This window comes from Mobula birostris, chromosome 32 (assembly GCF_030028105.1).
Source record: "Mobula birostris isolate sMobBir1 chromosome 32, sMobBir1.hap1, whole genome shotgun sequence".
Lineage (NCBI taxonomy): Eukaryota > Metazoa > Chordata > Chondrichthyes > Myliobatiformes > Myliobatidae > Mobula > Mobula birostris.
In genome coordinates, this window is record NC_092401.1 from 3616226 (window position 1) to 3643057 (window position 26832).

The following is a 26832-nucleotide window of genomic DNA, read 5'->3' on the forward strand; positions in this document are numbered from 1 at the left end:
TTTCTTCCCCATTCTGAAATTTGGTCTGATCAACAACTGAACCTTTTGACCATGTCTGCATGCTTTTACACATTGAGTTACTACCACACGATTGGTTGATTAGGGATTTGCATTAACGAGCAGGTTGTAGCAAATAAAGTGATCACTGAGTGTTTATCAGAAACCTCGTCTCCGAGTGCCTACACACCATCCATCACAAAAATCGGAATCTCCCAGTGGCAACCCATTTTAATTCTACTTCCCATTCCCATTCTCATTCTGACATGTCAGTCCATGGCCCCCCTGTACTGCCGCAGTGAGGCCTCACTCAGGTTGGAGGAACAACACCCTATATTTCGTCTGTGTAGCCTCCAACTTGATGGCATGAACATCGAGTTCTCGAACATCTAGTAATTGACCCCCTTCTCCTTCACCAATCACCACTCCCATTTTCCCCTCTCAACTTATCTACTTTCCTGCCCATCTCCTCCCTCTGGTGCTCCTCCCCCTTCCTTTCCTTCCATGGCCTTCTGTCCTCTCCTATCAGATTCCCCCTTCTCCAGCCCTTTATCCGGTTCACCAGTCGACTTCCCAGCTCTTTGCTTCACCCCTTCCCCGTCCCAGTTTCACCAATCACCTACTACCTTGTTCTTCTTCCTCTCCTCCCTCTACCTTCTTACTGTGACTTCTCATCTCTCTTTTTCATTTCTGATGAAGGGTCTTGGATCAAAACATCAACCGTTGACTCTTTTCCATAGATGCTGCCTGGCCTGCTGAGTTCCTCCAGTATTTTGTGTGTATTACTTTGATTTCCAGCACCTGCAAATTTTCTCTTGCCACTGAGTGTATATCCATGTGCTTCTCCAAGAGCCTCTTAAATTTCTGTAACATATCTGCTTCCACTCCCACCTCAGCAGCACATTGCATGCACTCATCACTCTCTGTGTTTGAAAGAAAAACTTGTACTGTCCATCTCCTTTGAACTCTCCCCCTCTCACCTTAAATGCATGCACTTAAGACGTTTAAGCTGGGGAAAAGATACTGGCTGTTTGGTCTATTAGTCCCTCTCATCATTTTATTTACTTCTATCAGGTCTCAGCTTGCACCACTCCAAAGAAAACAACCCTAGTTAGTCCAACCTCACCTTATGGTACCTGTCCTCTAATCCAGGCAGCATCTCTTCTGCCACCGACACAAAATGCTGGAGGAACTCCACAAGTCAGGCAGCTTTTATACAAGGGAATAAATAGTTGACATTTCGGGCTGAGACCCTTCATAAGGACTGTTCATTCCCCTCCGTAGATGCTGCCTAACTTGCTGAGCTCCCCCAGCATTTTATCAAAGTCAAAATTATTCTCAAAGTATCTATTGTATTTGCTGCTTAAACTTTCCAACATCTGCAAAACCTCTTCACTTCTGCACCTTCTCCCAAACATCCACATTCCTTTCTACAATGCAGAGACCAGAATTGAATGCAGTACTCCAGATGAGAGCTAACAAGAGTTTTATAAACTTGCTGACTTTTGAACTCAGTGCCTGGACTAATAAAAGCAAGCATGCCATGTAACTTTACCACCCTGTCATTACTTTCATGATTATTGACGTGCTAGCTAATCACGTGTGATTGTTTCTCTCCTGGGCAGTGGGCTGTTCCTGCTGATGCGTGTTAAGTTAGCGGTGAAGAAACACCAGAAGGAAGACAGCACCATCCCAAAGATCTTCCAGGAAACAGTGAGGAAACACCCGGACAAAGTGGCCCTCATTTATGAAGGAGCGGATGAAAGCTGGACCTTCAAGGAACTCGACGAGTACTCAAACGCAGTGGGGAACTTCCTCCTCGAGCAGGGCTACCAGCCGGGTGACGTCATTGCCCTGTTCATGGAGAGTCGGCCTGAGTTTGTTGGCCTGTGGCTTGGCATGGCCAAGATCGGGGTGGAGGCTGCCCTGCTCAACTTTAATCTCCGTCTGGACCCTCTCACTCACTGTCTGTCTGTGTCAGGAGCCAAAGCCATCATCTTTGGAGCAGAGATGAGTGATGGTGAGTCAGCCTGTCAAATATTTATTGAACCTTTCATGCTCTCAACACTAAATTCTTCTGCAATAATTTTTTACTATTTTCATGGTGCGCTTGTTACTTCCAGGTATTCATTATTAAAATCAGGTTTGTTATCACTAACATGTGAAATCTGTTGTTTCGTGGGAAAAATACAGTGCAAGACAAATTAATATAAGTTACAATTAAAAAAGATTAGGTTTATTTGTCATATGTACATTGAAACATATAGTGAAATGCATCAGTTGTGTTAAAACAAATCAGTGAGGATTGTGCTGGGCAGCCCAAAACTGTTACCATGCTTAACCTATCCACAACTCACCGTCCCTGCCCACAACTCACCGTCCCTGCCCACAACTCACCATCCCTGCCCACAACTCACTATCCCTAACCACACATCTTTGGAATGTGGGAGGAAATCGGAGCGCAAAGAGGAAGCTCACGTGGTCATGGGAGAGCTTTACCTTTCAGGCAGTAGTAGGAATTGAATCCCGATCGGTGATCCCAGTACACTAACAGCTACGCTACTATGCCATCCTAAAATTAAAAAAAAGTACAAAAAAATGAATAACAAAGTAGTGTTCATGGCTTTAAGTACCATTCAGAAATCTGATGGCAAAGGGGAAAAAGCAGTTCCTGAAATGTTGAGTGTGTGTCTTCAGCCTTCTGTACACGTCCCCTTGATGGCCATAATGAAGTGGTCGTGTCCGAAGTTGCCATTCAACATCACTGGCAAGGCAGGTATTTACTGCCCACTGCTTGCTTTAAGGAGTTGAAGATGATCCGGTGGTGTCATCTGTTTGTAGATTTCCTGTGCTGTCATCTTTGCAGTCACAAGATTTTGAGTGCTGGATAAGATGCAAGGTTCTGGTATATCACTTTCTGAGATGGCACAAAATTAGTTGTTTTGCGGCAGCAGTAAGATAGACAAATTACTATAAATTTTGGAAGTAAATAGTGCAAAAAAAAAAGAAATGGACCATTCATAAAACTGTTCCTGAGTTGTCAAGTGTGGGTCTTCAGGCTTCTGTACCTCCTCCCTGATGTTATTAACAAGAAGAGGGCATGAGGTTCCTTATTGATGGATGCCACCTTCTTGAGATACTCTTGAATATGCCCGTAATGGTGAGGAAGCTTGTGCCTTCATGTGCTCCATCTTACTTCTGTAGCCATTTGTAAGAGTCTTTGGTGACATACCAAATCACTTAATGAAGTATAGCTGATGTGCCTTTTTCATGATTGTATCAATCTGTTGGAATCAGGATAGTAATTTGAGATGTTGACAACTTGAGGTTGCTCACCCTTTCCACCACAGAGCCCTCAATAAGGACTGGTGTGTGTTCTTCTGATTTTCCCCCTTATGAGTCCACAATCATGCTGATGTTAAGCGAGAGCAACTTGTTGCAATACTACGCCTCTTCATCGCCACCTGAAGTTCTGCTGACAACACTGATATATTTCAAGGTAGAGATTATAAGCCACTCAGTACAGGGGTATCACGTGCCCCTATCCTTCCATTCATAGCACCTACCAGAATTAACCACGCTACACCCAGTCTGTAGACAGCAGTCAGTAATAAGGCAGGCAGCCAATTAATTTGATTATTTTCAGTTAATCAGAAATGGTCAGTTAAGTATCCCCTACCCTTCTTGCACTTACGGTTTTGGGATTGTTCATGTTCACTTGACAAAAGCCAGGTAGTTCAGTCACTGTGACAGGTGGCCCCTTTTGTACACAGAGGGTAGTGGGTCAGTGGAACAATCTGTAGAGGTGGGTACAATGTCTATAAGACATTTGGAAAGGTAGGAGCAGTAGCAGTAGTGCGGTCACCCTATTCGATTTCGGGGTTGTCTATCGGGCAGCTGCAGAGGCTGATCCAGGATCCACGTATTCTGGTGCAGTGTGGGCAAGAGTAAGTGGTGGTTACTGGCTATTCAGTCTGTCCTTTTGCAGCTGCCGCTTGTTCTGTGTGGCACAGCAGAGGTCGTTTCATGTAGCACAGCTCCCTCTTAAACAGATTTCCTGCAGGTCTATCTATTGGGTGCAATGTCTTCTCAGTTTTTAGATGAAATGTTGAATTTCCTCAGGTTGATTTTGAAGTTCAAAGTATATTTATTATCAAATATATATACGTTATACAACCTTGAGATTCGTCTCCTTATTGGCAGCCACAAAACAAAGAAAGCCATTAAAAAATAATACAACACCCAATGTACAGAGAGAAAAAAAACAAATTGTGCCAGCAGTAAAAGCAAGTGGCATTGAGGATGAAAGTGAGTCCACAGGCGTGACGCCGAGAGCGGCTGGAGCAGGCCAAAGCCTCAGTTTAGCGCAAAGCCGAGTAAATGTCATGGAGCAGAACTGGCTCAACCTTTGCCTCCGGCGCCAACACCTTACCTTTTCGATCTGGCCCAGCATTTAACTCGTCTAAGCATTGGATCGTTCCTCGTTCTAGCACCCGGGCCCTGTCGCTTCGATACACTCTGGGCCCAGACCCCGCCACCACGTTTCAGCCACTACCTGACCTTTGCAAATCGGCCTGTCTTTGATGTTATGTTTGAAGCGTTTACTTTGCCCATCAGGGGCTTGCTGACCTTCCATTCAACCGAGAGCAAAGGATCTATTTGGGGTGTCATGCGTTAGGCAGCCAGAGGACACGACCGATCAGTTAGAGTTGGTATTACTTTCTCAGTCCAGTCCAGCTTTCACTTTATTTCATAAACTCATGTTTATTTAACTGGGTGGATTTAAATTTCTTACCTGCTACAGTGGGAATTGTACTTGCTGGACTTGCTTCCAGGGATCACTGGTTACCAGTCCAGGAACAATTACTACACTTCCATCCCAAGTTTGTAAATTTCTAATGTTTACATTTTTCAACTCTGTTCTGTCATTTAGCACCTATTTAAAGTTTATTCTTTGAACAACGGTGGATAAACTTTAAACACAGTAGAAAAGATAACTGATAGATCTTTGCCTGATTGCCTTCTGTCCCTGCTTTTATTCCAGCTCTGTTGGAAGTGAATGGAATCCTGGGAAAAACTGTTCGGAAGTTCTGCAGTGGGAACTGGGACCCCAGTAAAGTTGCCGCTGGGACTGAACATCTGGACCCGCAGCTCAATGCAGCATCTAAATTCGCCCCCTCTCCCCCTCCTTCAGTAGGATTCATGGGTAAGGATTATTTCACTGCAATACTTTTCAGATCTGTTCATCCGTGTAATTCAAAGGAGAATCCGGAAACCTCAGTGTAACTGCTACATTTGAGAATCACGTCACATTGCTCTGTCCCAGGGTGTTGCACTAACAAGCTCAAACTATCTGGCAGTCACCATTTATGAAGAAGCTTTAGCAATCTATCATTCATATTATGTGGAGTATACTATCCCATTATTATTCTTTAATATTTGTATCCTGAGGAGTGTCAGCATACACTTCGCTCAAACAGGAGTATTTATTGTTAAGGGAGACAGCCACAGAGGTAGACACTAGACACTAGAATACTACAGCACAGTAACTTTGGCACTCAATGTTGTGCCGACCCATGTATTCCTTAAAAAAAAGTGTACTAAATCCACACTACCCCGTAACCCTCTATTTTTCTTTCATCCATGTGCTTGTCCAAGAGGCTCTTAAATACCCCTAATGTTTTAGCCTCCACCACCATCCCTGGCAAGTCATTCCAGGCACCCACAACCCTCTGTGTAAAAAAACTTACCCTGATGTCTCCCCTAAACTTCCCTCCCTTAACTTCGTACATATGCCCTCTGGTGTTTGCTATTTGTGCCCTGGGAAACAGGTAACTGGCTATCCACCCTATCTATGACTCTCATAATCTTGTAGACCTCTATCAAGTCCCCTCTCATCCTTCTATGCTCCAAAGAGAAAAGTCCCAGCTCTGCTAACCTTGCCTCATAATACTTGTTTTCCAATCCAGGCAACATCCTGGTAAATCTCCTCTGCACCCCCTCCATAGCTTCCACATTCTTCCTATAATGTGGTAACCAGAACTGAGCACAATACTCTTAAGTGTGGTCTCACCAGAGATATGTAGAGTTGCAACATAACCTCTCTACTCTTGAACTCAATTCCCCTATTAATGAAGCCTAGCATCCCATAGGGCTTCTTAACTATCCTAGTGACCTGTGCAGCGACCTTGAGGGATGTATGGATTTGAACCCCAAGGTCCTTCTGTTCATCCACACTCTTAAGTAACCGACCATTAACCCTGTACTCAGCCTTCTGGTTTGTCCTTCCAAAATGCATCATCTCACACTTATCTGGATTGAACTCTATCTGCCACTTTTCTGCCCAACTCTGCATCCTGTCTATATCCTCTTGTAACCTTCGACAACCTGCAGCTCCATCCACAACTCCTCCAATCTTCGTGTCATCCGCAAACTTACTCACCCATCCTTCTGCCCCTTCATCCAGGTCATTTATAAAAATCATAAAGAGCAGGGGTCCCAGGACAGATCCTTGCGGCACTCCACTAGTCACCGACCTCCAGGCAAAATACTTTCCTTCCACAACTACCCTCTGCTTTCTTCCTTTAAGCCAGTTTTTTATCCAAACAGCCAAGGTTCCACTGATCCCATGCCTCATGACTTTCTGGATGAGTCTCTTATGGGGGACCTTGTCAAATGCCTTGCTAAAATCCACGTAGATCACGTCTACGGCCCTACCCTCATCAATTTCTTTTGTTACCTCTTCAAAAAACTCAGTTACTTTACTTTACTTTATACTTTATTGTCACCAAACAATTGATACAAGAACGTACAATCATCACAGCGATATTTGATTCTGCGCTTCGTGCTCCCTGGAGTACAAATCGATAGTAAATATTAAAAATTTAAATTATAAATCATAAATAGAAAATAGAAAAGGGAAAGCAAAAAAACCGAGAGGCAGGTCCGGATAGTTGGAGTGTATGGCCCAGATCCGGGTCAGGATCCGTTCAGCAGTCTTATCACAGTTGAAAACAGTTGTTCCCAAATCTGGCCATACGAGTCTTCAAGCTCCTGAGCCTTCTCCCGGAGGGAAGAGGGACGAAAAGTGTGTTGGCTGGGTGAGTCGTGTCCTTGATGATCCTGGCAGCACTGCTCCAAAAGCGTGTGGTGTAAAGTGAGTCCAAGGATGGAAGATTGGTTTGTGTGATGTGCTGGGCTGTGTTCACGATCTTCTGCAGTTTCTTCCGGTCTTGGACAGAATAACTTCCATACCAGGTTGTGATGCACCCCAGAAGAATGCTTTCTACTGTGCATCTATAACAATTAGTGAGGGTTTTAGGGGACAAGCCAAACTTCCTTAGCTTCCTCAGAAAGTAAAGGTGCTGGTAGGCCTTCTTGGCAGTGGACGCTGCTTGGTTGGACCAAGTCAGGTCATTTGTGATATTGACCCTGAGGAACTTAAAGCTTTAATTAAAACTTAAAACTTAAAAAAAACTTAAATTAGGCTCATGAGGTACGACCTTCCCTTCACAAAGCCATGTTGACTATCCTTGAGTAGACTGTACTTCTCCAAATGCTCGTAGATCCTATCCTTAAGAATCCTTTCCAATAGTTTGCAGACCACCGACGTAAGACTTACTGGTCTATAGTTCCCAGGATTCTCCCTATTACCTTTTTTAAACAAGGCAACTACATTTGCCATTCTCCAATCCTCCGGCACCTCTCCTGCAGCCAAAGAGGATACAAAGGTCATAGCTACTGCTCCAGCGATCTCTTCTCTCACTTCCCACAGCAACCTGGGGTATATCAGTTCTGGCCCTGGGGACTTAGCAATCTTGATGTTTTTAAGAAGATCTAACACTACTTCTTCCTCAATCTCCACATTGTCCAGCACACAGGCCTGTTCTATTTCGGCCTCACCCTGATCAAGGTCCTTTTTACTTGTGAATACTAAAGCAAAGTATTCATTTAGGACCTCCCCAACCTCCTCCGCCTCCAGGCACATGTTGCCTTCTTTATCCTTTACCAGCCCCACCATCATTCTTTTCATCCTTCTATTCCCCACATACGCATAGAACGCTTTGGGGTTCTCCTTAATCCTACATGCCAAGGCCTTCTCATGCCCCCTTCGAGCTCTCCTAAGTCCTTTCTTAAGCTCCTTCCTGGCTACCCTATATTTCTCATGAGCCCCTCCTGCTTCCTGCTTACATCTAACATATGCTTCCTTCTTCCTCTTGATGAGTTGTCTCACGTGTTTCGTCAGCCACGGTTCCCTTTTCCTACCATTTTTTCCTTGTCTCAGTGGGACAAACCTACCCTGAACCCAGCACAAGTGGTCGCTAAACTTCCTCTACATTACTTCTGTGCTTTCACCCTTGAACATCTGTTTCCAATTTACTCTCGCTGGTTCCTGCCTCATCCCTTCATAGTTAGCCCTTCCCCAGTTAAGCACTTTCCCATTTTGTACTCTCTAGTATCTGACTCTTGCCCTTCCCTTTCCTGACTTACCTGTCTCCCCAGGCCCCGGTGTGACTACTTGCCTGTAGCTCCTCTCTTATCACGTCCTCACTCTCCCTGACCAGACGAAGGTCATCGGGCTTCATCTCCAGTTCCCTAACATGGTCCCTAAGGAGCTGCAGCTCGATGCACCTGGCACAGATGTGGCCGTCTGAGAGGCTGGAAGTCTCCCGAACATTCCACATCTAACACCCAGTATAGAACATAGGCCTCACAGATTACTTCCTGTTTCTATTCCTCACTGGTAATTTACCTCGCCTCGACCATTTATTGCCAAAGACCTACCACTCTGCCTCAGATCACCAGGTCGGTGATCGCTCCGCTAGGCAGTGTCTCCCTTTTGTACCTGAACCTTCCCTGCTATCCAACTCACGAATGGTGCTCCGGTTCTAGCCGCTGATAGGCCATGTACAATGGACAAGCGCCCTCCCTTTTTAAATAACCGCCACCGACCTGCGAGAAATCCTTCTTGGTAAAGCTCTTTTGACGCCGCTGATAGGCCATGTACAATGCTATCAGGCAGGAATTTGGAAGCATAAATTGGGAACAGATGTTTTCAGGGAAATGTACAGCAGAAATGTGGCAAATGTTCAGGGGACATTTGCGTGGCATTCTGTATAGGTACGTTCCAATGAGACAGGGAAAGTATGGTAGGGTTCAGGAACCGTGGTGTACAAAGGCTGTTGAAAATCTAGTCAAGAAGCAAAGAAAAGCTTACGAAAGGTTCAAAAAAATGAGGTAATGATAGAGATCTAGAAGATTGTAAGGCTAGCAGGAAGGAGCTAAGAAAGAAATTTGGAGAGCCAGAAGGGGCCATGAGAAGGCCTTGGCAAGCAGGATTAACAAAAACAGTGTATAGGAACAGGAGTTGTACCTGCAGGGGAATGTCCCTGGGAAGGGGAACAGGAGGGATAGGTAGGGAGGAATAAGTGAACCAGGGAGCTTCCTCTTCTATTCACTCCCTTCCCCCTACCTTAAACCCACTTGTCCTCTCTTTATCATAGTTCAGATGAAGGGTTCTGAACCTGAAATGTTAACAGCTTCTCATTCCTTGGACGCTGTCTGACCTGCTGAACATTTCTACTATTGGTGATTTGTGTTTCAGAACTCCAGCTTCTGCAATAGTTGTTTTTGGGGGGGAAGGAGCAGGGACTTTTCAGTTGTCGGTCTGATTTGAGGCAATGTGATGCCGGAGTAGGGGGGAGGTGAGGAGGAGCGGAGAGAAGCTTAGAACTTCTTCAACAAAAAGCAGCAACTGTATATGCTCTCTGTTGCAGATCGTCTGTTTTATATCTACACATCTGGCACCACTGGAATGCCCAAAGCTGCCATCATCGTGCACAGCAGGTACAGACCAAGATGGGCATGGCCCAAGGCAGAGGTAACATCGGTACCAATTCTGAAGAAACAGATGGGTGATGGCAGCTTCTAAAGAGAGGAATTATTTTGTGTGCTGCCTTAAAGGACAGAGGTGGCAAGTTTAATTGGAATTTTCAGAGGGAGTTGGAAATATTTGGGTTGTATTACTGAACCAATCTACCCAAAAATATTTCTGGCCTTAGAACCTCTTTCCCCACCTGCCCTGGAGGGACTATCTGGCTTAATGTTAGGCAGCTGTCTCCTTAGAAGTTCAGTCACCTGATTATACGTTGTCGCCCCTTACAGGAATATTTGATGAGTCCCTTCGGAGCTCACATACAAAGAGTAACTAGTTTCCAACGGCGTCTTAGGTCCATACTTTGTGAGGAGGTGTGTGGGGAGGTTAGAGTTACTTGTTTGTTACATGGCTCTCTGAATAGTGGCAGGCTCGATACAGCGGCGTCTGCCTCCGTCACTACTCGTATCGAGTAGGAGATGGGTCTAGATGGTGCCCGGGTGGAAGGCATCTTTGGTTAGTTAACTCATAGCAGGGGCTGAGCACAATATTAACCCCTACCCCCAACTGATCCAGTAAGGAGCAAGATCTCCTGGGTCAGGATGCCGCACAGAGTTTGCACTATCTCATTGTCCAATCTTGTCCACGTGTGGAAATGAAATGCTTTTAATGAGTTTTCCACGTGTGAGATTTGAGCGGCTGTGTCGATCCCTCTGGTCTCACTTGCTGCTCTTGTCTTATTTCCTTGGTTTCAGGTATTATCGGATGGCTGCGTTTGCATATTATGGATTCCAGATGAGGCATGATGATGTCATTTATGACTGCTTGCCATTGTATCACTCAGCAGGTAACAAGTGGGCTTCTTAATCCTATCAGTGTCCATATTCCCAATGAACACTAACCTGCTAGTCAGCTGTTTAACCTCTCTGGGGTATAGGAGGAAACCCACGCTGTCCGAGAATGGACAAGTAAACGCCACACTGACAGCATCTGAGGTCATGATTAAACCTGCCCTCCTGCTACCTGCCCTCAGTTCAATGTCACATACAGCACCTCCAGCAGTCCCTCAGCATGACCTTGAACCCACAGCCATTGGACCCTGAGAACAGCAAACTGCACACAGATCTGTCACTGACCACTGGAACGACTAATATCTACTAGGGATCGAGCTCCAAAATCTCCTGAAAGAACAGGACTGGTAGGAAAACTATGTCTGTGTTTTAGAGACAAGCCAAGAGGAGGGGAGAGCAAAGGGTTAATGCTGGCTGACACCTGCTGTACCTTTTGTGTATCCACAAACTGGATTTCCAACATCAGCTCCAAGTTGTGGCAGGGAGAAATAATTAATAAATGGATCAGTGCTGGGGCTCAAGATGGAAGCATGGATGCTCCCACCACCATCAATCGATGGCTCCCACCTACTGACGTCCAACTTGTATCAAAAACAGAAGATACTACAAGTGCTCAGTAGGTCAAGCAGCAGCCATGAGGAGTGAAACAGAAGACGTGCGTTAGAACGTCTGCCTTGCATTTCATCTGACTGGGTAGCATGTATGACTCTGCGGCACTCCCTTGGCTCAGCCACTTCAGTTTGAGGGCAGAGAGTAAGCTGACAAAGTCCCTGGCAGGATTTACAAAGCATCACAAATCAAGTTTATTATCACTGAGACATATCGTGAGACTTGTTGGTAGCAGTACAACACAAATTGTGACAATGTTTCCGGTCAAGATGACGCCTGCGTACAATGCTCCCACAGTCGACATCTTCTGGAGCAAGTGTATGACAAAGACTGATTACCAGTAGCACATCAATTCAGTGTTGGGAATGATGGCGATGCCACTGACTGTCCATCTGGGCAGCCGAGGAAGCGATAGCTTATCTTTCTGATGGATCAGTGTGCAGATTATTGTTTCATGCACAAAATTGTTAAAAATACTATAGAAAACTACCTTCAGGGTATATGTATAAGCTGCATATGTGATGCACATGGATATCATGTTTAGACACGTGGCTCCATCCCCAAGTTATTGTATAGATGCAAATATTCCAAAATCCAAAAAAATCCGAAATCTGAAACACTTCTGGCCCCAAACTTTTCAGATGAGAGGTGCTCAACTGTATTAAAAATTTAAAAGGTAGTGCAAGCAGAGAGCAAAAATAGTGATGGATTTCAAAGTCCATTCAGAAATCTGATGGTGGAGGGGAAGAAGCTGTTCCTAAAGTGTTGAGTTTGGGTCTTCAGGCTCCTGTCCCGCCTCCCCGCTGGTAGTAATGAGAAGAGGGCATGTCGTGGGGTGGGGGTTGAAGTTCCTCCACGATAGATGCCTCCTGCTAGTGGCACTGCCCTTTGAAGATGGTGGGGAGGGCTGTGCCCACTATGGATCTGGCTGAGCCTACAGACTTCTGCAGTCCCTTTTGATCCTGCGCATTGGAACCTCCATCTGAATGCTGACCTTCCTTCAACTGAGGTATGTGTGTAGAAACTTGCTGGCATCTAGGTGATGTACCAAATCTAGTCAAACTTCTAATGGAATACAATATAGCCTGCATGGATACATTCGGCCAAGGATAGATCTTCAGAGAGGTTGACACCCAGGAGCTTGAAACTGCTCACCCTGTCCACCGCTGGGAGTGGGTACCTGGAATGTGCTGCCACTGGTAGCGGGGGCAAATACAAAAGAAGTGTTTAAGAGTCTGTTGGTTAGGAACAGTGAATGGAGGGACATGGACTTTGTGTAGGCAGAAGTTAGATGTGTGACTTCTAGTTTACTTAGTTTAGCACAATATTGTGGGCCAAAGGGCCTGGCCTGCTCCTAAGCTGTATAGTTCCGTGTCCGATGATAGGAATGGGTCCCGGAGACTGGCACCGGGGTCATTCTGGGCACCAGGATTCCTGGGTGCTTCAGTCTCACAGCTTGAACCTCTACCTTCTCCTTCCACCTTGACCAGCCTGGGAGAAATGCGATGCTCCTCCACAGCGACCCCAGGGTGTGGCAGGGAGAAATGATTAATAAAGGCTTGGTGCCGAGGCTCGAGAGGAAGTGGAGAACCTCAGCCTCTGTCCACCGATCACCCCCACCTACCCAGGTCCAGCTCAGGTCAAAAAAAGAAGACACTGGAGGCACTCAGTAGGTCAAGCTGCATCTATGAGAAAAAACACAGTGGCTGCAGGTGGAGTACCGACAAGAGGGTGGGGGAAGTCAGCAAGTCAAAGAGTTGTCGAACACTGCAACACAAAAACAGGCTCTGGTCCGTCAAATCCATGCCAAATTGTTATTCTGCATAGCCCTCCATACCCCTCCTATCTTTGTACTTAACCAAACTTCTCTTAAATGTTGCAAACAAACTTGCATCTACCACTCGTTCCACACTTGCGCAACCCTCTGAGTGAAGACCTTCTCCCTTATATTTCACCTTTCACCCTTAACCTGTGACCGTCTGCAGCATCTGTGGAGGGAATTGGACTCAGATGAATAGTTTTGACCAAAAACATCTAGTGTCCATCTCCCTACACAGACGCTGCCTGACCTAACAAGTTCTATCAGCCTCCTGTTTGTTGTTCCTTGAGGAGAGAAACTGAGGACATTTAAAGCACATTGCTCCAGGCATCCGTCAGCTGGAGGTCACTCTGTCATTTAGTGTAGATATGGCAAAAGTCACTACATTCATTCAATGTAATAAAACAGATTACAGAGCAGTGAGATTCGACCTCCTTCCCGTCTGTGAGTTCCCTGTTTACTTTTCTACAAACAGTAGCTGTCCGACCAGCCAAACTGGATCCTAACACGCACTCAGCCCCATTTACTCATCACCTCTGGCTCAATGACCTTCACTGCCATCCAATTCATCAAAGGCTCAGTGTCTAGATTCTCCTACTTGCATTCTGGATGTTCTCCCGACCCTCCCTGAAAGCTGCAGCAGTACATCCTTCCACGATTTCAAGCCTCCTGCAGTTCTGGCTATTTGTGCAACTCTCCACCCTTGTAGGAATGACTCAGGCTGCCAACCCTCTGGAATTTCCCTCCCCAAACCTCTCTGTTTCACTCCTCATTAAAACCCACCAGCTAGAATGAGCTCTTAGTCACACAATAGAGCAAACCCTCCTAACCGCTGTGGCACGGAAGCGTAGCAATTCACACATCGCTCCACAGCACCTGCAATAGGCATTCAATTCCTGCTGCTGTATGTAAGGAGTTTGTACGTTTTCCCCATGACCATGTGGGTTTCCTCTCTCGTTTCTAAGGTGTACGAGTTAGGGTTAGTAAGTTGTGAGCATGCTATGTTAGCACCAGAAGTATAGCAACACTTATAGCCTGCCCCCGCATATCTACAGACTGTGTTGGTTGTTGACGCTGTTCACTTAATGGTTCAATGTAGATCTGACAAATAAGGTTAATCTTTATCATCCTTATCTTTAACTGTGCTTAGTCTTCATGTTGACGTTCACGTTCTGCACGTGTGTTCTGCCTGTGTTCGTGGCAGGACCTGGCCGCTAACCTTGCCTCTGTCTGACTCCTGCCAGGTAATATTGTCGGTGTGGGGCAGTGTCTGCTGCATGGCCTGACCGTGGTGATCAGGAAGAAGTTCTCAGTCTCCCGTTTCTGGGATGACTGCGTGAAGTACAACTGCACTGTGAGTTTTAGCCAGGCACTCTGAACTCTGCACGCTGAGCCCTCCCGACCCAAGGACTCCTCCTTCCCTGGCTGTGCATCAGCTGCAGCCTTAGAAACTTTCTACCCACTGACTGCAGGTGACAACAGGAGGGTCGACTTAGACCCGATGATGGAAGCAGGACTGACCATTGACCATCTTTCACTGTACTGAGCATAGCAGCTCACTTGATAAGCTCCCTAGCCACAACCATTCAGTCACGCCACTACCCTCACACAGTATCAGCTTTTGTGCCATCTATTAGACGTACAACAGAAACTTGCCAAGATTCTTTAGACAGCACTTCCATTTGCAACACCTCTACCAGCTAGAGAGACAAAGACAGGAAAAGGGCGAGGAACCCCACCACCTCCAGGCCTCTCACACCCTGACTTGGAAATATATCACTGTTCCTTCAGTGTCACCTGGCCAGAATCCCTAATACCACTGTCGGTAAACCCACACCTCAAGGAGTGCAGCAGTTCAAGGCATGGCTCTCTGCCACCGTCTTTAGGGCAATTTGTGCAATTAAGTGCTGGCTGAATCACACATTCCTTGACTACGTGAAAAATGTAATGGCTGATGTAATTGTATACTAACCTCCACATTCCTGCTTACCCTCATACAGGCTGTAATCTTTCACCAGTTTGTTTCTCAAGAATTTATCAAACTCTACCTTAAAATAAATCAGTATCTCTGCTTCTACTCCCCTTTGAGTGTCAAAGACTCAGAACCCTCAGAGAAGAAAGTCAACCTTATCTCTATCCTCTGCTTTCTGAGGAGACTGAGGTCCTATGGAATATACAGACCTCTCCTTCACATGTTCTACCAGTCTGTTGTCGCCAGTACAGTCTTCTATGCAGTGGTGTGCTCGGGCAATGACATCAACATGGGTGAATCCAGCAGGTTCAATAAACTGACTAGAAAGGCTGGCTCTGTTACAGGAGTCACACTGGAGGCTGTGATAGAACAAAAGACCCTACAGAAAATCCTGCCCATTCTGGACAATGTTTCTCACCCTCTGCATACCACCTTGGCTGAACAGAGGAGCACTTTTAGTAATAGACTGAGACAGCTGTGGTGCTCCAAAGAGCGTGATATAAGATCATTCTTACCCTCGGCCATTAGGCTCTATAATGAGTCAACCTGTAGCTGAGGAAGTGATGACCCCCTCCTGTTAGACTGTTTGAGGTATCTTATTTTTTATTCTTTCTTACTTCTCTTTGAATGTTTGTATATCTGTGCACTTGTAATGCTACTGTGACACTGTAATTTTCTTTGGGATCAATAAAGTATCTATCTATCTATCCCATATTTTTTAAACACTGACCCTCAATTCTAGATTATTCCACAAGAGGAAGCATCCTCTTCTCTTCCACCCCATTTAGAAACTTCATTTTCTTTATGCCATCATCCCCTTCTCCTCAGCTGACAAATGTTTTGTCAGATTTAGTTTGACAAGTTCCACTTAACCTGCATTTCTGATGGTTTTGGGGAGGAATTCCTTGGTTCCACTCTCCCACGTCACGCCAATGCACAGCTTGGTTCCAGCTTTAATCTCCCGCACACTGTTCTAGAATCCTCCCAACAGGGAGAAAGCCTGTATATTTCTTTCTTTCTTTCTCTCTCTGTCTCTCTCTCGCTGTCACCCATTCCCCCCTGTCACTGTCACCCTCACTCTCATATCTCCCACTGTGTAGGGCTGGAGAATGAGCTGTTTGGGTTCTGCAGGGTTCTCTTTCTCTCTCTCAGCCTCTTTCATTAGTCCTGTGATGAAGGATTAATTGACCAACAGTCACAGAGGAGTACAGGGTGAAAACAGTCTCTTCAGTGGAGGGTGGGATCAAACCAAGGTCAGAGGCTGATGTTTCTACCCTCTGTGTCTGTGTAATGTGTAACCATGTTTCCTCAGATTGTTCAGTACATCGGTGAGATCTGCCGCTACCTCCTGAATCAGCCGACGCGACGTGCCGAGTCCCAGCACCGTGTCCGCATGGCGATCGGCAACGGGCTGAAGCCCTCGGTCTGGGAGTCCTTCGCCAGCCGCTTCCGCATCGAGCGGGTGGCTGAGTTCTACGGGGCCACCGAGTGCAACTGTTCCATCGCTAACCTGGATGGCAAGGTGAGTGCCATTCACCCCACACCTGCTGAGGTTGTGCAGCTATCAGTCAGTCAGAATGGGTGTTGGCCTGTTTCTCAGCAGTGACTCATAGTGATAGAGTTACACAACATGGAAGACAGGCTCTCAGAATCAGGCCATCCACGACGACAACTGTGCCGACCAAAGCTATAGAGGAGATGTGAGACTGCAGGTGTTGGAATCTGAACCATTGTACAAGTCCTGGAGGAACTCAGAGAGTCAGGTAGCATCTGTGGAGAGAAATGGACAGTTGCTTTCTGGTTAAGACCCTTTATCAAGTCCAGATAAAGAGTCCTGACCTGAAATGTTGACTGTCCACATCACCCCATCGAAGCCATCTGATCCTTCGAGTTCCTCCAGCACTTTGTATTTTGCTCTAATCCCAAATGAGCTCATCCCATTGTCCTTGTTTGTCTCGCATCCCTCCTAACCTTTCCTATTTGTGTGCCTGTTTAAATGTCTTTTAAACGTTCTAATTGTACCAACCTCTACCACTTCATCTGCCAGCTTGTTCTTACCCCAGAGATCTCCTTTAAAGATCTGCCCCCTGTGCTGGGAAAAAGACAACCCACATTATGTACAGTCCTCACAATATTATATACCTTTTATAAGGTCACCCCTTAGACTCCAAGACAAACAATCCTGTCTCACATTATTACTCTAGCTCCCCGACTCTGTGGGAGAATCTGTGATTTCCTCATTGCTTTCATCGAACTGCTACAGCTCAACTTCTCCCAAACAAAATGTCTGCTATAAAAGTGCCAGACAATTTCCCCACCATCTCTCCTGGACCTACACTTGGTACGGGAGTATTTAGAACACTCAGTCATAGCTCACAAACGGGCCCTTTGGCCCATGTGGTCCATGCCAAACTATTATTCTGCCTCGTCCCATTGAGCTGCACTCTGGCTGTGACTCTCCATACCCCTCCCAACCAAGTACCCATCCAATTATCTCTTAAATGTTGAACTCAAATCCACATCCACCACTCGCACTGGCAACTCTTCCACACTCTCATGACCCTCTGAAATGTTTCCCTTAAACATTTCACCTTTCACCCTTAACCCATAACCTCTAGTTCTAGTCTCACCCAACCTCAACAGAAGAACCCTGCTTGCAGTTACCCTATTAATACCCTTCATAATTTTGATAAATCTATAACTCAGGTCATCAAGTCCTAGCAATTTTTGCTGTACTCTTTCAATCTTATTGATCTGTTTGAAGAAAATTGGGGGGGGGGGGGTGAGGTTTATGGCTGGAGGGAGAAAATGGTTGAAGCCTGAGGCAGAGCCTTTTGTAGATGTTGTCAGTGGTGGGAGGGTTGAGCCCCTGATGGACCAGGTTCTTCTGCAGACTCTTGTGCACCTGTGCATTGGAATTGCCGTACCAGAATGCAACCATTCAGGATACTTTCCGCAGTGCCTGTGTAAAAGTTTCAGATCTGTGCATGTGCCTCATGGGGGAGAGATGGATAGTGCTGTGGATTCTCATTCACTGCATTTGAATGTACAACCATGTTCTGTCCTGGACTTAGGGGCTCCACAGGATTGCATACTCCCTCAGGAGCTCTGTGTGTCTGGAGATGAACCCGTCCAGGCCCCCAGCACCCAGTCCACAGTTCCAGCATTCCAAATAGTTTCCGGGTTCTCAGGGTGATTTGGAATGTTGCCAGGTCTGACTCTACCATGGCTCTGACAAGGACTCGGTGCGGCCGCAGGACTTTGCACTGTTGCTGGCTTTAGAGTCTGCTGAACATTGACGCCAGGCTCTCCCCTCCTCTCTCTCCACAGGTGGGGGCCTGTGGCTTTAACAGCCGGATCCTGCCCCATGTCTACCCCATCCACCTGGTGAAGGTGAACGAGGACACGCTGGAGTTGATCCGTGGTCCGGAGGGGCTGTGTGTGCCCTGCAAACCAGGTAAGGGCCGTGTCAGAGGGATGGTTCATCGGAACTGGGTGGTTAGATAGGTGTTGCCTCTCCCAGAGATACTGGTGCCGTGCTAACCTCATAATTTTCCTGTGACATTGGCCATTCAGCCCATCAATTCCAAACTGACCAGCAAGACAATCCCTCTAGACTCATTCCCTCACTTATTTCTTGATGCCTCGTAAACTGCCACATACTTTATAAACCCCCCGCCCACTACCCCTGTCTGGGGAGATGGGAGAAAGTTGGAATAGGGGACTGTACTTGGATGATCAACCATAATCATATTGAATGGTAGCACAGGCTTAAAGGGCTGAATGGTCTCTTGTCCTTTTTTAATGTAAATATGATGAGAGTTTTTGCCTCAATTGGTACTATTGGTTTCTGCCCTTTGTATGAAAATAATATATCCCCATCTCCTCTCCTGTCTGCCTATACTTTAACCCTGATATCCATTTGTTTTTCACCCTTCTGCTATCATCTTCAAAGATTCAAGGTTCAAAGTACATTTATCATCAAAGTATGTACACAGTGTACAACCCTGAGATATGTCTTCCCGCAGACAAGGAAAACCGTGGAACCTATTCAGAGAAAAACATCAAACCCCCAATTTGCAAAAAAAACAAATCACACAGACAGAACAAATAAAAACCGAGAAACACTGAATATAAAACCCCGAACCACAAAACATTGAACCAGACCAGGCATATTCAGTTCGGCTCAGTCCAGTTCAATCCAGTGTCACATCGTTCATTAACCTCAGGCCGCAATGCTAGTCCACCCCGATGAAAATTGCACAAAAAGGAGCAACCAGAAACCAGAAAATCATTATAACAGAGTCCAATCGACTAAGCCTTGCCCAAGACCCAGGACTCCGACAGCATCGAGGGAGAGAGAGACCATTTGAACACCAGGATCTTCCTCCAGCAACAATGGATAAGAAGAAGAGAAAGACCATTACACACAGACACCTTCCTCCGGCAGCCACGAGCGAGAGGCTGATAGATGGCACAGAACACTTGCTTACCTTCTGCTCGATGTTCAAGTTTATTGTTATGGTATACATTTTTGGAATAAGAATGCCATGAAAATTAGCTTTTTGCAGCACAGTACATTACAAACATGACTAACATAAATTAGCATAACTTATACATAATTTGGGCAATAAAATAAAAAAATTAGCATAATAACATTAGTCCGAGTTGAAAGGGAGTAAAAAGAAATACAGTGTCAAGTAGTGTTAGGCTTTTTCACATCAGTTCATGGCCCTGATGGCAGTGGGAAGAAGCTGTTGTTGAACTTTGAGCTGTGGGTCATTGGGGTCCTGTACCTCCTGCTTGACGGCAGCATTGAGACGATGGCATGGCCTAGATGGTGGGTTCCTTAATGATGTTGTCTTCTTGAGATATCGCCTCTTGTAGATGTTCTTGATGGTAGGAAGAGCTGTGTCTGTGATGAACTGGCTTAGTCCACCACTCTGTAGACTCTTCTGTTCCTGTGCATTGGAGTTTCCCATACCAGGCCATGATGATCCAGTCAGAAGAAATGTGTGTCCTTCCAATTCAGCTGAAGTCTTCACAATTTTAAACACTCAATTAAGTCTCTCCTGGTACTTTTCTGTTCCAAAGAAGCAAACCCTGGGTTATCCAATCTTTCCTCATAGCTGCAGTTTTCCAGTCTTTACCAGAATTCTAGTAAATCTCTTCTACACTTTTTCTTTTCTGTAAGGGGATGACAAGAGCTGTACGTGGTACTCCATCTGCAGTCTAGCTGGTGTTGAATACAATTCCAGTTCCTGTTTCTTATTTGTTGTGGCTGAGCTAATAAAGAAAAACATTATTATTAAACTCATCTGCCTTTGAGGATCGTTGTGCTTATACCCTAAGGTCTCTCTGTTCCTCTACACCTCTGAGAATGCTGATTTCCTTGCAGTTTTGCAATTTCCAAATGAATTATATCACGCTATAGTGAACTTAATCCAGTTCCTCATTGATATTATTTACCAATTTCTTTATCATGCCCTCTTCATTATTAAGAAAAATCACAAAAACAGGTCAGTACATTGCACCTGGCTCAGGTTAGATCTGCTCAAATTTGCTTCACTTGCAGCCTGAGCAACTTGAGGCTTCAGTGCACTCTGCCACATGTGAGTTTGTCATCATCTGCTGGAGTCATGAGGAACTGCACCTGTGACTTCCCTGCTGTTGAGGTCAGAGTGAGGGAGAGCAGCCTCCTCATGGGGTCTGTTGTGAAATTCATCCTGCACATTGCCAACTAGCAAATATTTCCTCCACTATGCCAGTTACCACTTCTTTAATGCATTGTAGACAGCATAGACATGATGAGATGAACACTCTGTTCTTGCATTAGAGTCAAAGAGCCTAGAGCAACAGACCCTTTGGCCCATCTAGTCTGCCTCATCCCATCAACATGCACCTGGACCATAGGCGCCCCCCCCCATAACCCTCCCATCCACGTACCTATCCAAATTTCTCTTAAATGTTGAAATCAAACCCACATCCACCACTTCCTGCTGGCAGATTTTTTCATACTCTCACCATCTGAGTGAAGTTCCCTGTTGTTCCCATTTCATCCTTAACCCATAACCTCTGGTTGTAGTCCCACCCAACTTCAGTGGAAAAAGCCTGCTTGCATTTGCCTTATGTGTACCCCTCATAATTTTGTATACCTCTATCGAATATCCCCTCAGTCTTCTGCACTTCAGGGAATAAAGTCCGAACCTTTGCCTAATACACAGGTTCTCAATGCCTGGAAACGTCCTTGCAAACTTCCTCTGTACTCTTTCTTTCAATCTTATTGACATCTTTCTTGTAGCTAGGTGACCAGAATTGTACACAATACTCCCAATTAGGCTTCACCAATGTCTTATACAACTTCAACATAAAATCTCAACTCCTGTACTCAATACTTTGATTTATGAAGGCCAAAGTGCCAAAAGCTTTCTTTATGACTATCTACCTGTGACATCACTTTCAGAATCAAAATTAGGGTTAATATCAGTGGCGTACTATATGTCATGAAATTTGTTGTTTTGCAGTACAGTATATTGCAATACATGATTAAAAACTATAAATTGCAATAAGAAATCAATGTTAAAATATATAAATTAAGTAATAATGCAAAAAGAGAGAAAAAATAGTGAGGTATGTCCTGTCGATGAATCCGTTAACCTCCTGAATGATCTGTAGTTCATCCCGTTCCAACTCCAAGTCCTTAACATGGTCTGAAAAATGCAGCTGGATGCACTTCTTACAGGTATAGTCGTCAGGGACACTGCAGGTCTTCCTGCCTTCCCACAGCATTCCACTATCCCGTCTGGCATTCTCACTGCTATAACTCTGCCATAAAAAAGAAGAAAAGTGAAAAAAAAATCTACCTGCAGCCTTTGACCCTTCTCGCTAAAGCCTCAACTCCCGACTCTAACTCTGGCCCACAGCCACAATGGCCAATCTGGTTAAACCTAACTCCTTTATACTGGCCCTTGCGAGAAGCCTAATTATACACAGTCCAACATCTCCACAAGATCTGTAATGTGCAGAATATCCCAACTGCCCTCGCTCGCTTCCTCTGAACTCTATCTCCCTCTAAACAATCCACTGTCTTCTCTTGAACTGTGGCACAATTTATTCTTTGGTTAAGTCAAGTCAAATCAGGTTCCTTTTCGGATTCAGATTTATATATCACATGTACATGAAAACATACCAGTGCTGAATTTGCACTAACAGCTAACACACCCAAGGATGTGCTGGGGGCAGGCCATAAAGTGTTGCCACACATTTTGGCAACAGCATAGCATGTCCACAATGCCTGGCAGAACAACACAGAATACAACAAAAGAGAAGACAAGCAACAAAAAAGCAAGTCCCAACTCTAGAACAAGCTTCTACGCCTCCAGTCTCAGGCTTCAAATTCTGGACTTCCAATTAACCTTCGGGCTTTGATTTCGACACCATCCCCTCGATTGGATGACAAGACCCCGACCAACCGGCCCTCTTACTTCCTTGTGCTTGCTGCTTACATAGATATCCAATCCCAGGACCCACCAACCTGGGACAGCCCGACATCCATGCATGTTCTTTATCACCTAACCATGTCGCTGGCCTTTGAGCTCTGATCAGAGGTCTGCACTCTGGATGTTCTTTGTTACCCATCCACCTCACTGGACTTCGAGCGTGGAATGGAGGGGCCTGACTCTTAATTCCTCCATGTTCCTATCCCTGAATCCTAATCTACTCTTTAACTACTCACATCCCTGCCCCTAATCCCTGTTGTGTACCTTTTGTTATAAGATATTTTAGGTCTTATAACAAAAAACCAAAGAGAAACAGAATGGATCAGTTCAACAGCATGTTTATTGCTTGCAAGGAAAAGCACCTCCACTCCTCATGATGGTAGGCAGCTTCTGATTTACAGCTTTCAAAGTTTGTTTTTTTTTTTAATGCAAGTTTTCTGGCTGTTCTTTGGCTGTTACCTGTTCTGGGAGTCGGCTCCTGCACTACAGCCACAGTACTCAAGGCCACACAGAATATCAATGTTACAGGATGTTACACAATGTTACACTTAGTTACATGATAAATAATGATCAGGGCATTACTTGCTTCCCGCCATGTAAAAATCTTAGCTTATAGCAAAGCAACCTGGAATTATACAGGTTCCATTTTGTCACTTTACAAGATTAAATACATTAAAAATCTCAAAGTTTCAAGTATACTTCCACATCCCTAACTTCCTTCTCTGTTGTAAGTGCAAACTTGACTACTAACACCCCTCTCTGTCCCCAAAACCATCCCTATGAATTTAATAAAAAAACTAATTCTGGGCTAAGATCTTCATGGAGACCACAGCTTAGCACCATCTTGAAGACGTGTCAAGATGGTGTGGAGCCAATTGGAAATGTGCCGCGCCCACAAGTACTGTGAGGTGCAGATACAGTGACTAACATGCTTACAGCAGGTACTGACACTCGCAGAACATAAATTATACTTGATAGTGAAAAGAGAGAGAAAGAAGGATCTTAGTACAGAGAAAATAAACAATCACAGACAAGTCCATGGTAGTGCAAGAGGTGGCCCATTGAGTTCTGTTTGTGAGGTGGAATTCGGGTTGTGCAGCTTGGTTCAGAAATGTGATGGTTGTCGCAAAGTAGCTGTTCCGCAGCCTGAACCTCGTGGTGTGGGACTTCAGGCTGCTGTATCCTGTAACCTCCTGGTCTCGGTGAGAAGAGTGCATGACGGGGATGTTGGCGATCGTTGATGATAGCACTGCTACCAGGACAGCGGATCCTGTAGATGCTGTCAGTAGTGGGAAAGGCTGTGCCTGTGATAGACCGTACTGTGTCCACTACACTCTGCAGCCCCTTATGTTCTCGTGCATTGGAAATTTTATATCGGGGCATCATGCACCCAACAGGATACCTTCTGAACTCGGTGATGTGGGGCTTCAGGCTGCTGTACCTCCTGCCTGAAATGGCATGTCTATCATTGGTTGCGTGGTGCGTACAATGAGAGTCTGTAGAGGTGGAAGTATCTCGGTGTTCACAGTGGCTGGCTGACTGTCTGTCTTGGGGCCAGGGAGGGTGGTGTGGACCTTCTGCCTTGGAGCTCACTGACACCCACCCTTTGTGCCGTAGGGGAGCCGGGCCAGCTGGTAGGTCGGATAAACCAACAGGACCCACTCCGCCGCTTCGATGGCTACGCCAGCAAGTCCGCCACAAATGAGAAGATTGCCTACAATGTGTTTAAGAAAGGAGACTGCGCCTACCTGTCAGGTACGGACCCTGGGATGCTGCAGACTGGGTAACTGAGGGAGTAGCAAGTATTTGTTGTAATGTTTCCCCCCCCCAACCCCCACCCGTCCCCCTGCAGAGCCCTGGACCCCAACTCCCTGCTCCATCCAACCAAGTCTCAAAGAGCACTTCTAACGTCTCTGTATTTTTAAATGCTGAAATGCTCTGCAAACCAGGCAGCCTCTGTGGATGGAGGAATGGAGTTAATGTGGAGACACCAGAGACTGCAGGTGCTGAAATGCGGAGCAAAAAGCAAACTACTGGAGGAACTCAGCAGGTTGACTAGCATGTTGGGAAGGAATTATCTTCACTCTCCATTCTCAGATCTGATGTAGTGTTTCAACCTAAATTATCAACAATTCCTTTCTTCGTTTCTTGGGTGTTTCTTGATTTACATTCCCTGTGGTCTGTGTTGGGAGATGCTGAATTTTTATCTTACGGCGATGGGTGCTCGGAGGTTCTACAGTCCACCTGGTGATGACAGGTCCAACTGCCTCTCTTATGATGCAGATTGGGGACAGTGGTTGTACTGTCTCTCTAGTGATGGAGATTGGAAACTAAGTGCTTGTACTGCCTCTCTAGTGATGGAGATTGGGAACTAAGTGCTTGTACTGCCTCTTTAGTGATGGAGACTGGGGACTAGGTGGTTGTACTGCCTCTCTAGTGATGGAGACTGGGGACTAGGTGGTTCTACTATCTCTCTAGTGATGGAGATTGGGGACTGGGTGATTATACTGCCTCTCTTATGATGCAGATTGGGGACAGTGGTTGTACTGTCTCTCTAGTGATGGAGATTGGAAACTAAGTGCTTGTACTGCCTCTCTAGTGATGGAGATTGGGAACTAAGTGCTTGTACTGCCTCTTTAGTGATGGAGACTGGGGACTAGGTGGTTGTACTGCCTCTCTAGTGATGGAGACTGGGGACTAGGTGGTTCTACTATCTCTCTAGTGATGGAGATTGGGGACTGGGTGATTATACTGCCTCTATAGTGATGGAGATTGGGGACAGTGGTTGTACTGCCTCTCTAGGGATGGAGACTGGGTACTGGGCGGTTATACTGCCTCCCTCGTGATGAACATTGGGGACCGGATGTTTGTTCTGCCTTTCCGGTGATTGAGATCAGGGAGTGGGAGGCCATATACTGCCCATCTGCTGTTGGAGATTGGGACAGGGATGTTTCACTGCCCCTCCAGTACTGGAGGTCGGGGAATGGGAGGTCCCGACGTGCAGCTGAATTCTGATGCACTATTTCTCACACCCCTCAGGTGACGTTCTGGTGATGGATGACCTGGGCTACATGTACTTCAAGGACCGAAGTGGAGACACCTTCAGGTGGCGGGGGGAGAATGTCTCGACCACGGAGGTGGAGGGCACCCTGAGCCAGCTGTTGAACCTGACTGACGTGGCAGTGTACGGAGTGCCAGTGCCAGGTAGGCCGAGTTCTGAGTTGCAGCCCCGAGCCACTGCCCGCTACTGACAAGCAGGGGCACCCAGCATAGAACCAAGGCTCTCATCCCCTGCTGTGTCCACTGCTGATTTGTGGGCAGGTGTTTTCTTGAGCTAGTGACATTCTGCCTGGGGACGTACCTCCAGGGCGCTGTTGGATTGCCTGTCCTGGGTGTTGGTGCTTGGGGAGCTGTGGGAAGGATAGCCATGCAACTATTGCCCCTCCAGTGATGGAGATTGGAGACTGGGAGATTTTAGTACCCCTCCAATGGTGGAGAACAGACACTGGGAGGTCTTACTTCCCTTCCAATGATAGAGATCAGAGACTTGGAGGTCCTGTTGCCCCTTCAGTGATGGCAATCATAGACGGGTGGGTCCTACTGCCCCTGCAGTGATGGAGATCGGGGTTAGGAGATCCTACTGACCCTCCTGTTATAGAGTTCAGAGACTGGGAAGTTCCACTGCCCCAGCAGTGATGGAGATCAAGGATGGGAGTTCTTAGTTTCCTTCCACTCGTGCGCAGTGAGAACAGGAGGTCCCTTCTCAGAGATGTAGGAGGAGAGTATCTGTCACTGGGTGGAATGCTAGTACCATGGGTTACTTTATTCCCAGTGACAGCCACAGAGGGGCGGTAGTGGAGGAGGGGGAAGCAAGCAGACCGTTACATGGGGGTAGAACATCATGCCAGCCAGCACTTTCACCAGGTTTGGAGGATCCCAACAGCTCCAAAGGCACAGCTGCAATGTTTTCCCCTCTACCACCATTGCCCCAAACCGTGATCAGTAAAGGGGAATGGGAGCTGCACTCTGACTTCCATCTCCCTGAGATGCTATGGCCCACACTGAGGTTAGGGTGAAATCCGGCTCGCTGGGGAGAAGCAGGGCTGCAGCTGGTGGGTCAGAGGTGCGAACACCCTTCATCCCTCCAGTCTCTCCGAGGAAGGGCTGCAGACTGTTCATCGTTCCCTTTTCAGGTCTCCAGTGCCCACAAT

General features: G+C 46.2%; 1 protein-coding gene across 4 annotated transcripts in view; it reads left to right on the forward strand.

Annotated features, from left to right (window-relative positions):
- Positions 1-26832, forward strand: part of LOC140191261 (long-chain fatty acid transport protein 1-like) — an 89292-nt gene that overhangs the window by 50570 nt on the left and 11890 nt on the right. For all 4 annotated transcript variants that reach the window (XM_072248508.1, XM_072248509.1, XM_072248507.1 and 1 more), the window contains 9 exons: positions 1623-2017; positions 5042-5203; positions 9774-9843; positions 10627-10718; positions 14395-14504; positions 16435-16644; positions 18453-18579; positions 24239-24376; positions 25661-25825. In XM_072248508.1, coding sequence (XP_072104609.1) covers positions 1623-2017; positions 5042-5203; positions 9774-9843; positions 10627-10718; positions 14395-14504; positions 16435-16644; positions 18453-18579; positions 24239-24376; positions 25661-25825 — 1469 coding nt within the window. The remainder of the gene's footprint in view (positions 1-1622; positions 2018-5041; positions 5204-9773; positions 9844-10626; positions 10719-14394; positions 14505-16434; positions 16645-18452; positions 18580-24238; positions 24377-25660; positions 25826-26832) is intronic.